This window comes from Haemaphysalis longicornis, unplaced genomic scaffold (genome assembly GCF_048455015.1).
Source record: "Haemaphysalis longicornis isolate Haplotype H1 unplaced genomic scaffold, Haemaphysalis longicornis Haplotype H1 scaffold_3, whole genome shotgun sequence".
Lineage (NCBI taxonomy): Eukaryota > Metazoa > Arthropoda > Arachnida > Ixodida > Ixodidae > Haemaphysalis > Haemaphysalis longicornis.
Genome location: NW_027526335.1, coordinates 3,045,079 through 3,058,725, shown reverse-complemented (window position 1 = coordinate 3,058,725; position 13,647 = coordinate 3,045,079). Strand labels below are relative to the sequence as shown.

The 13,647-nt window shown below is 49.3% G+C and overlaps 2 protein-coding genes across 4 annotated transcripts in view; one reads left to right on the top strand and one right to left on the bottom strand.

Annotated features, from left to right (window-relative positions):
• LOC144173861 (multidrug resistance-associated protein 1-like) overlaps positions 1–13,647 on the bottom strand; it is a 120,377-nt gene that overhangs the window by 67,723 nt on the left and 39,007 nt on the right. For all 3 annotated transcript variants that reach the window (XM_077702141.1, XM_077702140.1, XM_077702142.1), the window contains exons 9-11: positions 10,772–10,939; positions 7,109–7,283; positions 6,129–6,383 (exon numbers count right to left, since the gene is read on the bottom strand). In XM_077702141.1, the coding sequence (XP_077558267.1) occupies positions 6,129–6,383; positions 7,109–7,283; positions 10,772–10,939 (598 nt within the window). The remainder of the gene's footprint in view (positions 1–6,128; positions 6,384–7,108; positions 7,284–10,771; positions 10,940–13,647) is intronic.
• Positions 1,475–4,045, top strand: LOC144173863 (uncharacterized). Its single transcript, XM_077702144.1, has 3 exons — positions 1,475–2,390; positions 2,567–2,993; positions 3,100–4,045. The coding sequence occupies exons 1-3, from the start codon at positions 2,076–2,078 to the stop codon at positions 3,276–3,278; spliced, it is 921 nt and encodes a 306-aa protein (XP_077558270.1). The 5' UTR covers positions 1,475–2,075; the 3' UTR covers positions 3,279–4,045.

Below are 13,647 nucleotides of genomic sequence, written 5' to 3'. Positions count from 1 at the left end.
GGGCTCGTTGGTCGTGAGAGATCGCCAGTCTTACGGACTCTCAGGCGACCTATACCAGTGATTTGCACCCGTAAGCCACTGGTATTGCGGTTGGCGCTGGCTCTACGGCAGCTTGTATTGCTGCGAGTGAGTTGCAGGAGCCCCGCCTGCTTGATGCTGACGCTGCTTTGCCGACCAACGCACCAAGCCGAAATTACTCGGACGGGTGTTTCGATGCTGACCCCCCGTAATAGTCAGGCGAGCTGCCTCCAGGCGGGGGTGGCTGCTGGAGCACAGTTGCCGGACTCGTGATTCCGCGAGTAAGCGAACGTGCAAGGGGGAGTACCCTCGGGCATGCAGCTTCCCGGCCAGTCACAGGAGATTGCGGAGTCCCGCTGCTCCCGCCTTCAAGTAAGGGAATTGTCTGCACCAGTCGGTAAGAGCGAGACCTGCAGCAAACGGATACCACCGGGAGCCACGCCAGTCACCACTGCCACAAACAGCGAGGATGGCCTGCTGAACCACCGGCGGGGCCGAGCGCGGCCCGCGGAGCTACCGCCAGTTGCTGCTACGGCCTGCCGGGCGGCAGCCAACCGTTCGGGAGGACCTGCGGCCGAAGTGGCCATGGAACCCAGGAGGCGGCGAGATCTGGCGCCTACACGAGCAGCGCGAGCCTTCGGGCAGCCGCAGTGGGCGCGGCCGTTCCTGTTGCCGCCTCGAGCTGGGAGTGGGGGTCGCAACATGGCGCAACCCCGGCGTTCATCGGCTGCGGCTGCAGGCTACCCCCGGGCCTGCCAACCTGCTGTGCTGCCCAACCGCGAGAGACTCGGAACCACTGCAATGTGTTTGCAGGTTTGTGAGGCGAGCATCGCGACGACGGCATGGTGTGGCGAACCTAGGTGTGGACTGGCATGGGAGTGGCGTTCGGTGGCTGTTTTGCTGACTTGAGACGTCGTGACGAGTGTGGTGCAACGTGGCGTCACTCGAGCTTAAGGGGGCACATGGGTCTTTGATCAAAAACTTTATTTTTGCAGTTATTATGATAAAAATTGGGGGGCACATGTAGTTTCTCATTCTGATTGTAGATATAAAATTTGTTTTTGAGTAAAATGATTATATTCAAATTTATTTCAATTTTTATATTCAATTTTTTGACAGCCTTTGTAAAAAAACTGCTGGAGGGATGCAGCTAAACAGGGAACCAGTGAACTGTGCACAAATCAAAGAGTGCAATAAGACTAACATTATCATTCTATCTGGTCTGTAGCAGAAGTTACGACCATTTGAAGTTTGGGCCTGGAAGGCAAAACCGGTTTTTCTGGTTGAATATTGAAATTGAATATAAAATTCAAATAAATTTGAATATGATCATTTTACTCAAAAACAAATTTGATATCTACAATCAGAATGAGAAACTACATGTGCCCCCCAATTTTCATCATCCTAACTGCAAAAATAAACTTTTTTGGTCTAAGACCAGTGAGCCCACTTAAGTGGCGTCCAGTTTTAGGGGGGAGGAGTGTGGGAATCGTGGAAAACCGTGACCCGCGATCCCGAGCCGGCGCGCGCTTCGGGAGAGACTTGTGTGCTGAAACCGGTCCGGCACTCCGCTGGTTGTCGGCGTCCCCCGAGAGATGGCACCACCGATCCGATCTGTGCGGGCAGGGCGCGCGGTGGCGGGCGGCGCGAACATGTGGCGCGGGAGTCGGGGGAGTCTTGGCGGAGACCCGGTCGGGGCGAGATCGGCGGAACATCGCAGTGATGGATATATGCGTCTCAGGTGGGAGCTTTGTTTGTCGCGTGCCGTGAGTGCCTGCCTCCCGTTCGCGGTCACAACCCGGACGGCATGATTCGTGAACGCCGTCGAGCCTTGTGCTCGCATGCTTTGGGATTCCCCAAATAAACGGCTGTGCTTCGGCACTACTGTCTACTGTGCTCTTGTTTCGGCGAACCTCGCTGGGCTGCCATAGGCATGGGAGCCCGCGTGGCTGAAACGCCAGGAGCTAGCGTGGGGACCTAACCCAGAGTGCTGGCAAGGTCCCCGAGGAACCCCTCACATATCCCACAACCTCCTGCAGAACTTGATAGTGAAATTCATGCTGCCGCTGCAATTTATTGAGGAGGACGCGTTTCAGCAGTTTGTGAAAGGTAGTGGCAAGTTTTTTTTCTGCCCAAACTGGTTTCGTTTTATTCTTATGGATGCGATTAACGGCGTATGTTCCCTATTTTCAGGCACATGCCCCGAAGTCACGCTGATGTCTCGTAGGACGCTCGGAAGAAGAATAGACGATGCATTTCAACAAAAACTAGGCGACATTAAGCGTAAAGTGCTACAAGCGACTAGCGTGTGCACTACCACGGACGTGTGGTCCACTTCCACGAATAGCTTCATGGGTGTGACAGCACACTGGGTAAAGTCATATACTAATTTCTATAGGCTATTTGGTGCAAGAAATGGCGCACGGGCATTTTTGCGTATTGCGATAGTACACAAAATGTATGACGGTCAAGTCGTAAGCGGTTAATTGACTGTATGCCTGATCGCAGAATTTGATGTTTGTGTTCAATTTTCATCTACCACTTGCAGATTGACTTCGACACACTTGAACGGAGATCTGCAGCTCTGGCGTGCAAACGCTTCATTGGAACGCATTCATACGACCGTGTAGCCGACTTGCTGTTGGATGTCTATGCAGACTTCAACCTTGAAACGAGCAAAATTGTAGGCACCATGACCGACAACGGGAGCAATACCGCAATGGCGAAATGCACCCTGTATTGGGACTCACCGAATTGGCCAAAGTCTGCAGAGGTGGTGGCATCAGTTCTTGGAAGGCAGCTGTCAACACCATGCGTCACGCATTGGAGCTCTCTCTACCATGCCCTGGATGTCCTGCTCACCGATAAAGAGAAACTGAAGACACTCTCGGAAAAGCTCGACCTCCCACAATTCAGAGACACAGAGTTCGACTTCCTGGACGAGTATCGGGGTGTACTCTACCCGATTGCCGCAGGTGAAGTGCTTTTGCTCGTATATTTCTAGGGACATTTGTTTGCGCTCACCAAGCATAGGAAATAGCTTAAAAACTGACAAAATATTTTGTATTCTATATTTTGCAGCAATTGATGTATTGCAGAAAAGCCTCAGCGGATACTACAAAGAGCTTCTGCCAACCATCGTCACAGTAGAAAAAAAGCTGCTTGCGCAGAAAGGAAAGGTACGACACGGATCAGTCATACTAGACAGCTGCCTCTCGGGCTTGCAGAAGCGATTCTCTGGCCTTTTTAAGGGGTCCTGAAATACCTTCCACCGATGCATGGATGTACATGTACCCAAATAAAGCAATGTATTTGCAATCTCCTCCCGCAAGAATTATGTTAAAGCGATGAGTATTAGCTGAGAAATCGTAAATCAAAAACTGCGCATTATCGTCTCTCCGCGTTTCCTCCTCCTTTTGACTTATTCTCCGCTGTTGACAGCGCGCGAGCCTTGCCTCCCATGATGCTGCGCTCCGCAGCGGTGACGTACTTCCGCTATTGTGCTGCTCAGACTGTCGTCTGCTACGGGCAAGCTTTGTTGACACCATGAATCCCGCACTCCGCTCAAGGCTGGAAAAGCGAACGAAAAATCTGGCCGCATGTATGCGGCGGCCTGGACTTGCCCTTTCGCGGTGTACGTTGCTGGCGGCACATGACTTTTTATCGGCGGCGAACTCGCAGTCGCACGGGGAGGGTCGTGCGCTCGTTCCCTTGATGCACCGCGCACTGTTTATCCAAAAAGCGCCCTATCAGATGTGGCCCCGCTGGTGCCGGGTCTTATTTTGCGGCGGTGGTAAATCCTGCCGGCGGCATGTGAAAAAGTCATATTAAACCGATACAGAACCCGTGCACAAAACGCTTCAATCATGTGACCAGTTCAGCTTGGGGCCACGCGTGGTGGAGAGCGGCAACATTGGCAAAACATGCTCCGTCGCGGCTCTGAGCTTTCTAGCGCTGGAGCGAGCGCCATTTCTTTGACAATCTCAAACATCGGTTGCCTTGGCAACAAGGCACAAACCGCTCCAGAAGTCAGTTACAGTTGCGTGATCCCGGTTCAGCTTGGGGCCCCACTTCGCGACATGTGGGCACTGCAGGCGTACCACTCACTCCCATTGGGAAGTGCGAGATGCGTTTGGCATTACAGGAGGCGATGGTGTGTGTGTTGTGGACGCCTTTGTTTCGCGATGAAATGCAACACAGTGCTTCTGCGGGTGGATAGTGCTTCCCATGGTCTGGACTATGTTTCTCGAGCGACGTACGACTCAACCTCGCATGGGGCATGTGCAGTGTGCGTGGCTAAAAGCCATCTCGGCTTGTGCGCCAGAGTTAAGTGACCTGCTGTTCGTCTCCGCAAACCGCGCGCGAGGTGAGTACCGAATTTACGACGGGCAGGAGGCAACCCATCGTCTGTTAATCGTGGTTCAGACTTTCAACGCATGTTGTGACGTTGTGTTCGTTAGAAACGCATCTCTGGATTGTTTTGAAGTTGAATAAAATGTATGCGTCAAACCCGGGCATTCGGCTCAGGGCGTTCTCTGCGATTGCACGAAAGAAGTGCCACGGGGCTTCAACGCTTTCTTTATAGAACGTACTCAGGTATCAGAATATCCATGTCGTGTTATGGCCGTGTTGCATTCAATACAAACGGTTAAGCGTTTGTTTTACACTTGTTTCATTTGTCGTAAAATGCCCAAGCACTCCGGCACTCCACTGGCAGATCAGCCGGCGAGCCGACGCTGAGCAGATCTCTTTGCCAGAAGTGCGTGAAAAAGCCGCCCAGTAGCAGGATGTCTAGCTCATGACGAACATCTGGGAATCGATGATGTAGACATGTGAAGATGGCAGCGTCCAAAAACACGAAGGGAAGAGTGAGAAAAAAACGTCAAACTTTGCAACAAAAGTGTGAGCTTTCCGCTGCGCGTAAAAGAGTAATACTTGGCACAGAGGACGTTGACGACCCAATTTAACGGTTGCGCTAGTTCATTTAGTGTGCTCAAAATGCCTTTCAGGGCCCCTTTAAGGATGGAAAATGAAGAGGCAATAATGTATCGTGCTCGCACCCATACTTAAAATGCGGTGGGCCCCAAACGAAGTTCCGAAAGCTCCAGACTTCGAAAGCTTGCTCTTGCGAGCAGCAGAAGCTCATGGACCGGACCATAAGAACTCTTACGACGATACGTCATCAGCTGCGATGAACCATGGCTTCTACGCCTTCGAAGATGAAGACTTCCCGACATCGGGACGGTCAGAGCAGACGCATGTTCAAGCGGAAGATTTTCGGTACCTTGACGACCCGAGGAAGGATTTCGCTATGCTGCAGGACTTCCCAGCCATTAAGTCTGTGTTCATTCATTACAACACAAACTTGTGTTCTTCTGCACCAGTTGAGACTTTTCTCATTTGCGAGCCTCGTGCTCAGACCCAATTGACGTTGTCTAGAAGACAGCTTGTTTGAGAAGCTGCTTTTGCTTAAGTGTAACTAACTAACAAACCAACGGCTGAAATTTCGACTTATTATGGTAAATGACCTAGTTAAACATAAAAACGAAGATGTATTATCAATTTATTTTTAAAAAACCTCTGCCGCATGATTGTGTAAACTTATGATGGTTGTGTACTATTAGTCTTTTCGTTATTTCATTTTTTTTGGTTTTGCATTTACTTTTACTTGCTGTTCTTTTCTTTGATTTGTTCACAACTGCTTGCAAGTACCTGCACATCAGTTATACCCTGTCATGTATGTATACATAGTTCGTATCTGTGTTAGTATTGTAAATGTCTTTTAGAACCTGACGTCGCCGAAATAAAAAAAGTATTTCAGTATCTGTATCTGTATCTGTATCTGTATCTTGTATCTGTATTCCAGAATACTTTTTTGTGCAAATTGCGCAAGTATCTCAGAAATATCCCGTTACGTCTAATTTACCTGTATCTTAGTATCTGTATTTTAGGCGCCCAGCGCATGTATCGCGATATCTGTATTCCAGAATACATTTTGAAGTATCTCTGCCCAGCCCTGCACTGCCCTGTACAAGCCAGGAAGTTGCAGTGTTAAGGAATTTACGCGTTCACTAATTAGTTTGTTTCTTCGCCCGGTGGCAGAGACCTACCTGGAATCGGTCGCAGAGAGTGGCCACGTATGTGGTGGCCAGCACGGCAGCGGCCATGACTCCCACAGTGGCCAGGCAGGAGGCACCCAGGTAGTGCCACAGGAGCACCAGAGTGAGCCCCGTGCGCAGGGGCACCGTCCACACCTGGGTGCTCAGGGTGATGAAGCCGCTCACCTCCTCCACATCCACCGACATCAGGTTCATCACGTCACCCGCCATGTACTTGCGCCGGGCGCTGGGCGCTAGACGGAACACCTGCACCCATTTCACTCCCCTTTCACTCTCATTTTACTCCCACTCGTTCGGCAATCGGCACGCGAACGGACAACAACCCAATTTAGACCGGAACCTGGCTGTGCGCATGGGTGCACGCAAATTTCACCTCCGTCAGAAGTACTGCCCTGTGGCACTTTGCAAAACCGCTGATAACTTTCTATGAAGCTGGTCAGTTAACGGCACACAGGAATGGCATTGGGCAAGCACATATAGTACAGGGTGTTAAGCAGCAACAACAACTGAGCCAGTTTAAAACTTAAAATCACTCACTCGTTCGCACTGAGAATTTTGTACATGGCCCCCTTCGCTTGACAAGTTAACGAGACTGGATTTGGTTTAGGAATTGGATAAAAACAATGGACGTCCTGCAGTGACGACATCATAAGTCATTCAGTCTAAAAGAAAAACATAAAGACTGTGTTATGTTTGAATGAATATACACAGCACCACTACTTCAGGACATTCCTTTTAATCTATGTGGCTAGCGCTCCCACTGAAGAAAATTGTTTTTATTCCTTGTTAAGAGGTTGAAATGGAAGTTTCATGCCCCTGTAACAGACCGATGCTTCGGAAAAAAGGTCTGGTGCACACTCTCAACACAATCTAGCACCATTCCTTTAGGCACAAATACGTGCGCACTGCCACTGAAGCCTATTTCAGTAGGGAGCCCCACGAGAAACAAGCCAGGTGAAAGGCGTCCGCACCTTCCTGTACAGTGCAGACACCAGTGCCGACTGAGCCCTGAAGGCCCCAAACTCAACGAAGTAGACAGCGTGCGCATCCAACACGCCACTCATGAAGAGGAAGCCGGCGTAGCCAAAGGCGTAGGCGTAGCCATGCCAGCTGTACTCGTGGCTTTGCATGAACGACAGGATCAGGCTGCACACACACACAAAGCGAGGGACCGTGTCACTGCCCAGTGGCCACAGTAGGCACAGCACCCTGCAAAACTGCCGTCTCAAAGAGTGCCGATATACTTTGCCAGATAGACCAAGAAGCGATGCAGCATGGATGTCAAAGAAGTTTGGCAATGCAACCAAATACAGCACTTAAAGCAGAATGATCAATGTATGCTGTAAAACATAGTCCGACATCATTTGTCAATTTAGAACATTCTAATGTTTCAATTCGTTCCTTACAGTGCCGTATGCCATTGGACACATAGTTCCGATGATTTTAAACATCCCGCGAAAGCTAAAAACTGCGCTTTGCGGACAACTAATGCCATCTGGCGTATTTATTGGCAACTCCCCTTTCAAATTCATTGTTTGTTTACTTTTCGTGTGCAGATACGGCTTCGAGTGAAATTTGAACCCGCGACAGCGGTGACTTGCGCAAAAATGGCGTCCACTTCACAGCGGGTTCCACAAAAGCAGACAGCTGTGGCTGCTGCTTTTTCTTACCCCAGCAGCAGGTGATGACTCCAGCAATGATGTGGGTTCATCAGATTTTAGTTCTGATGAAGACGCTCCCATTCAACGACTTCAGACTTCGACAAGTGAGGGTAAGGTTCGGTTTTGAGTTCGCACAGTATTTATAAACAAAATATGCTTCTTATCTGATGACTGCAGTTTTATTTTCATGTGTAGTGTCTCGACAACGTGCAGCAGGAACATTTTGCCAAATGTACCGTGCAGTGTCGCGTAATCAACAAGATAGCCTGGAGCTCATGTCGGAGTAGAGGTGTGGAGCGGAGTGACGCGCGCCACTTCTCAAGAGTACTGATTTTTTTTTCTTTCTGATTTTACCACTAAAGTGATAAGGATTTTGTGTGAGAACACAAACAAATATGCCTGGATGTATAATCTAGAAAGACTGACCTACTCGAGTGACGTCGTGGAGTGTGTGGGAATCGTAAAGAACCGCGACCCGCGATCCCGAGCCGGCGCACGCTTTGGGAGAGACTTGTGCGCTGAAACCGGTCTGGCGCTCCGCTGGTTCGTCGGCGTCCCCCGAGAGATGGATGGCACCACCGAACTGTGCGGGCATAGGCGTGCAGGCATAGGCGCGCGGGTGCGGGCGGCGCGAACGTGTGCGCGCGGGAGTCGGGAGAGTCGTCGGAGACCCGGTCAGGGCTGGTTCGGTGGAACATCGCGGCGGTGGCGGATACATGCATCTCAGGTGGGAACTTTGTTTGTCGTGCGCCGTGAGTGCCTGCCTCCCGTTCGCGATCACGACACAGATGGCGTGATTCGTGAACGCCGTCGAGCCTTGTGCTCGCATGCTTTGGGATTCCCCAAATAAGCGGCTGTGCTTCGGCACTACTGTCTACTGTGTTCTCGTATCGGCGAAACCTGTGTTCTCGTATCGGCCGTAGGCATGGGAGCCCGCGTGGTTGACACGCCGGGAGCTAGCGTGAACCCCTCACATATCCCACAAGTGGCACAGCTGTCAGGGCCACTAGGTTGGTGGGCCCACAAAAATCCAAAACTTGATGTACAGTGTTTAGGTATACTATATCGAATCATAGCTTAGGAATGTAGAAACAACATGTATACCTGATAATTTATAATATAATTTTTTGGCTCAGCACAATCACCTATATGTATTGTGCGTGTATGTTTTTTGTGCATTTTGTCTGTATATTTGACAAATAAGCTAAATATTTGCTCCTTTCACAAAAATGCTGTTTTTGAAAGAGGAATCTATAAGCTACAATTTCTTGCATAGCCATGCTAAATATTACAGTCACTCAAAAGAAAAAGAATGTTTTGTAAAAGCACTCAAAATCGGCCCTTTTTCCACCCCAACGAAAGAGTTAAAGGGGCCATAAAGACAAAATGCAAGTTTGGTTCATTCGAAAGATTGACTCGGTAGAATAACACTGACACCGCTTTTAACGCAAACTTCACTCAAATGAGCTGTATAATGAGGAAAACAGACAATAGCCGTGCAACTCACTAGCTACTTCTCTGCACTGAACCTATGATTGATTATGGGCAGAGTGTCGCAATTCCAACGCAAATTATACACGCTAAACACGGATTACAGGCTTGCAGAGCGAGCTATTGGCTGTTGAATTTAGTGCACATTCTTTTTATAGCAGTAAGATGCTGAGCAATGGAACTTACGAACAAACACATACATAAACACAGAAGCACTAGTTCGTACGGCACGCACTATGCCGGCCGACGCTGCACAGCCATTGAGCCCATTCAGCTTGCCTGACACAACACTCGCCAATCGGCACAAGCGACACTGCCACTGAATGACCCTTCCTGTCGAGTCACACAAAATATTTCATGACACGGTTACTATAAACCAAAACAATAAGCCAGGTGCAGGTCTAGTCAGAAAGAAATCATGTGCAAACAGCGGCCCTTCACAGTGACTGTTATGCCATCTATGAAGGCAGACAGTAAGCAGGGTACCAAGAACGACGTTTTGCCACAGACGGCAGCATTAGTCAACATACTAAGTTTTGTTTTATAAACCTGACCTGAACATGTCATTTTTGACGTCACAAAACACACAATGTGGCAGGAGAATTGACATTTTGGCTTGAATTGTTAAATTTCCCAGTGAATAAAGCATTGTTTGCTGACGGACAAGTCCTGAGGACGCTATAAAACACCAAATATTCCGAATTAAACAAACTTCCATTTTGTCTTTGTGGCCCCTTTAAAAGCACAAACCAAAAGGGCAGTTTAATGTCTTAACCGCAAGGGCAAAGTTAAGCTGCAACCAAATTAAATACTCAGTCTTTTACATCTACGGCAAATCCTTTTGTTATACAGAAGTTATCGGAATAAGAAAAACAAGCATAGGTGGTATTTTGGTACAAAGACGGAGAAAACCAAGTACCCCTCTGTCGAAATGACACAGATGGGAGAACGCGAAGCTTCCCCACATCAAATCAACACCAAACGAACCAAGCCAAATTCTTATCGGCACGGTTTACTGCAGAGCAATTGTGCTCTCTAGTGCTATACCAATACTGGCACTCCCTGGCTAATGCTTCACATCCACGCACCCATCTCCAAATCCAAACTGCTTCGACCATGCCAAAATGGCGCAATCAGATAAATGCAGGCTTCATAATGCGAGGCACCAAGCTTGGTAGGAATCGAACCTGGGTGGCTTGCATTATGCAGCCGACATCTATGTGACTGCTCCATGGGAAGCGTTTTTTTCTTTTCGCTTTAAAAAACAGTGGAGACACATATTGACCTCGTGTTAGGGCTGCAAATAAATCAGAGTAAAGCTGTTTTGTTACAGCGAGGGTTCACTCTCCTTGGGATGGCACTTTCGCAAGCCCAGTTTGAAGCATATCTCGAGAGGACGCTACGTTCAACTGCACCACACACGATCATGTGCAGCATTACAGCCAACAAGGACTCCTCCCCAACTCGACAAGGCGCACTCACCCCAACATCAGAGCTGGGAGAAAGCTGACAAAGACTCCCACGATTTCCAGGGACGCCGACAGGAGCACCTGGAACCAGCACACACGAAAGACCACCCAGTACAGCGATGGGGCCCTCTGCTGCACTGCTCCTGGCCTCTGGAAGGAGCCCTGCTCGTCCACAAGGGTCCTGGGCACGTGGAGGGGAAGCACAACAAGGCACTGTCAAGGACACCTGGGGGCAAATGAGGGTTCTTGCAACCCGCCACTACTGATTAAGGGCCGACTGCACTCAAGTTTCACCTCGACCAGATTTATTTTTAACCCTTTGAGGGTCGAATTTTTTTGAAAAAAACTTTCCCTGGTGGTCAAATTAGTTTATTGCGGATTTGGGATGCACAAAATGTCTAAAGTCAGGATTAAATGGTAAAAAATTATCAGGAACAGTATTTTGGGGTCAGCATCACTTAGAACTGAAAAATGCTCAATAGTATTTCAGAGTGTGGTATTCCTTGAAACACGGGTCTACGCACAGTGCCTTATCGCAGTCTGCACACATAAAGCGCATGTCCGAAAATGAGCTGTGTTCTTCCGAAGAAAGAATGTCTTGCGATTCATACTCGGTGAAAGGAGCAAACTCAGAGTCAGAAGAGTCATCGCGGTCGGTGTCATCAGAGCGGGCAGTTCGTTGGGCCATATCGCCGCTCTGCCGTGCATCTGAAGAACTCGAAGGCAACCCAGTGAACGAGGAGAGCGAGAATAACTCGTGCGCGCCGGTGATAAACAAGCTAATAGCAGCACCAATATAGATAGAAATCAACTTCCGCCGCCCCTGCAACGGAGTCTCTGAGTTGGTTACTTCAGTTCCAAGCAAGGAGGGCACGAATACCTAGTGAACATGGGTAATAAACAAGATAAGAGCAGCGCCGATATAGACCAAAATCAACTTCCACCGCCCCTGATAGCGAGCGCCGATCAAGTTTCGCGCGCCTCCAATGCGATCACGTGGCGAAACTGAAACCACGAAAAGCGTTGACACGTACAGACGCCGTAACGCGGCGAAGCCAGAGTTCAGTTTTTCACCGCAAGAAGGTAGCACAATCAAATTTCAAGCACTTCTTGTAAGTCCCAGGAGGTGGCAGCACCTCCCAGGGAGCATGCACCGTTAATATGGTGCGAAATTTCAAACGGATGCTCGAAATCGTACCCGTACGGCAAAGACCTTGCGGGGCGGAAAACCGCCGCAGTACACGTACGGCAAAAGCCCTCAAAGGGTTAAAGGAGCCATGAAGAGAAAACACAAGTTTGGTTCATTCAAAAGATTGTCTCGTTAGAATCATACTGACACCACTTTTAACGTAAACTTCGCTCAAATAAGCTACATAATTAGGAAAAACGGGAATGGTCATGCGACCCACCAGCTCATTTCCCGCAACAGAACCTGTGATGTCACATGGGCTAAGCTCTGCGATTGGCGGAGGCTGGCAGAAGCAGACGCATATTAGGTAGAGCTTACAAACTAGACGAACGAGCGATTTGCGCTTAAATTTAGGGCACATTCTTTACAAAGCAATAGGAATGATGGGACAAACAGTGGAAGTTACGAAAGCACATGTAAACAAAGAAGTACTGATGCGTTCTGCTGTTCGTACTGCGCACAGCATGCTTTGGTTTAGCTGCACAGCACTACGGGGCTTGGGGTTGTCTCAGACGACACTGGCCGATTGACGCAAGCAACGGTGTCTTACGTGACCCCATTTGTCGAGCGAGCACTGTTTCAGGGAACGAATATTTTCTCCCAGAACAAAAACAAGCCAGGTTTAAATGCGGGAAAAAACAAACCAAACGCTTGCCACGGTATGGTGGCGCCATCTAAGTTACGGAACGTAAAGAAACGCGGGAACAAACCAACACCGCTGTACAGGGTGGAGACAACCTTTGAACGGTCCCGTGCCGCCGCAATTGGGCCAACGGGCTCAACGCGCTATTCTTTTCGTTTCCCACGAGACCTAGCAACGCGAAACAGACAATATGATTCAAACTTCTTCAGTAAACCGCGTTGCGGCGATAATTTTAGCGCGGTTTTGACACAATGACTTGCTTCGGCGGCGAGCGAGCAACCGAAAATGGCGGCGCCAGCGTATACGTGTCTCTACCCTGTACGGCGGATGCGTGAATGAAGGTACTCTAGGCTGCAGAACGGTCGGTTCCTGTGATGTCATTTGGGACCACGAAAACGCACGATTGAGCGGGAAAATCAAAATTTTAACCTAAATTGTTTAATTTCTCAGTGAATAAAGCACCGTTTGTATCCGGACAAGCGCTGGGGGCACTATAAAACACGAAATCTTTCGAATAAAACCAACTTGCATTTTCTCTTCATGGCTCCTTTAATGTGTAGCAAGTACCACCAAATCAGCTGGGACACAAGTCCGCGTTAATCAGTCCGAAACGTTTAAAAAAGCTTTGGCGCAGACCATGCTGCACCTGCGGGCGGATCGCGTAAACAGCCCTGATGCGCCTGTGGCCCTCCGGCCAGCCAGTGCTCCTTCCTCTGGCCAGCCACGCAGCTGAAGAACCGGCCGAGCTCTGCTGCGCACGCTTCACCCATTTGCTGCCCTGCGTGCGCGTAGAGCTTGCATGCAGGCTTGCTCCCGAGCTGCTCACCGTCCGGCCACTCACTGGCCGGCTGCAACGTCATTTTAATGGCGGCCGCACTCTCCCCAATTTCTGTTTCAAAATTGCCGACTTTGCTGACCGGTGGTGGCGTGCCCGCACGTATTTCAGCTGTTGTATTTGACAACTTGCTTTCTTTTTTTAGCAGATTATACGGAAATAGTGTTTTCAAGAGGTCGAAATTTTGAGTAAGCACTGAAGAGGGGAGGTGGCAAATAAAAC

Bases quoted from the DNA above. Each gene is read 5' to 3' on its own strand.
- LOC144173863 (XM_077702144.1), top strand. From the start codon at position 2,076: ATGCTGCCGCTGCAATTTATTGAGGAGGACGCGTTTCAGCAGTTTGTG. The intron at 2,391-2,566 runs GTAAAGTCATAT...TACCACTTGCAG, and splicing joins TGGGTGTGACAGCACACTGG to ATTGACTTCGACACACTTGA. The intron at 2,994-3,099 runs GTGAAGTGCTTT...TATATTTTGCAG, and splicing joins ACTCTACCCGATTGCCGCAG to CAATTGATGTATTGCAGAAA.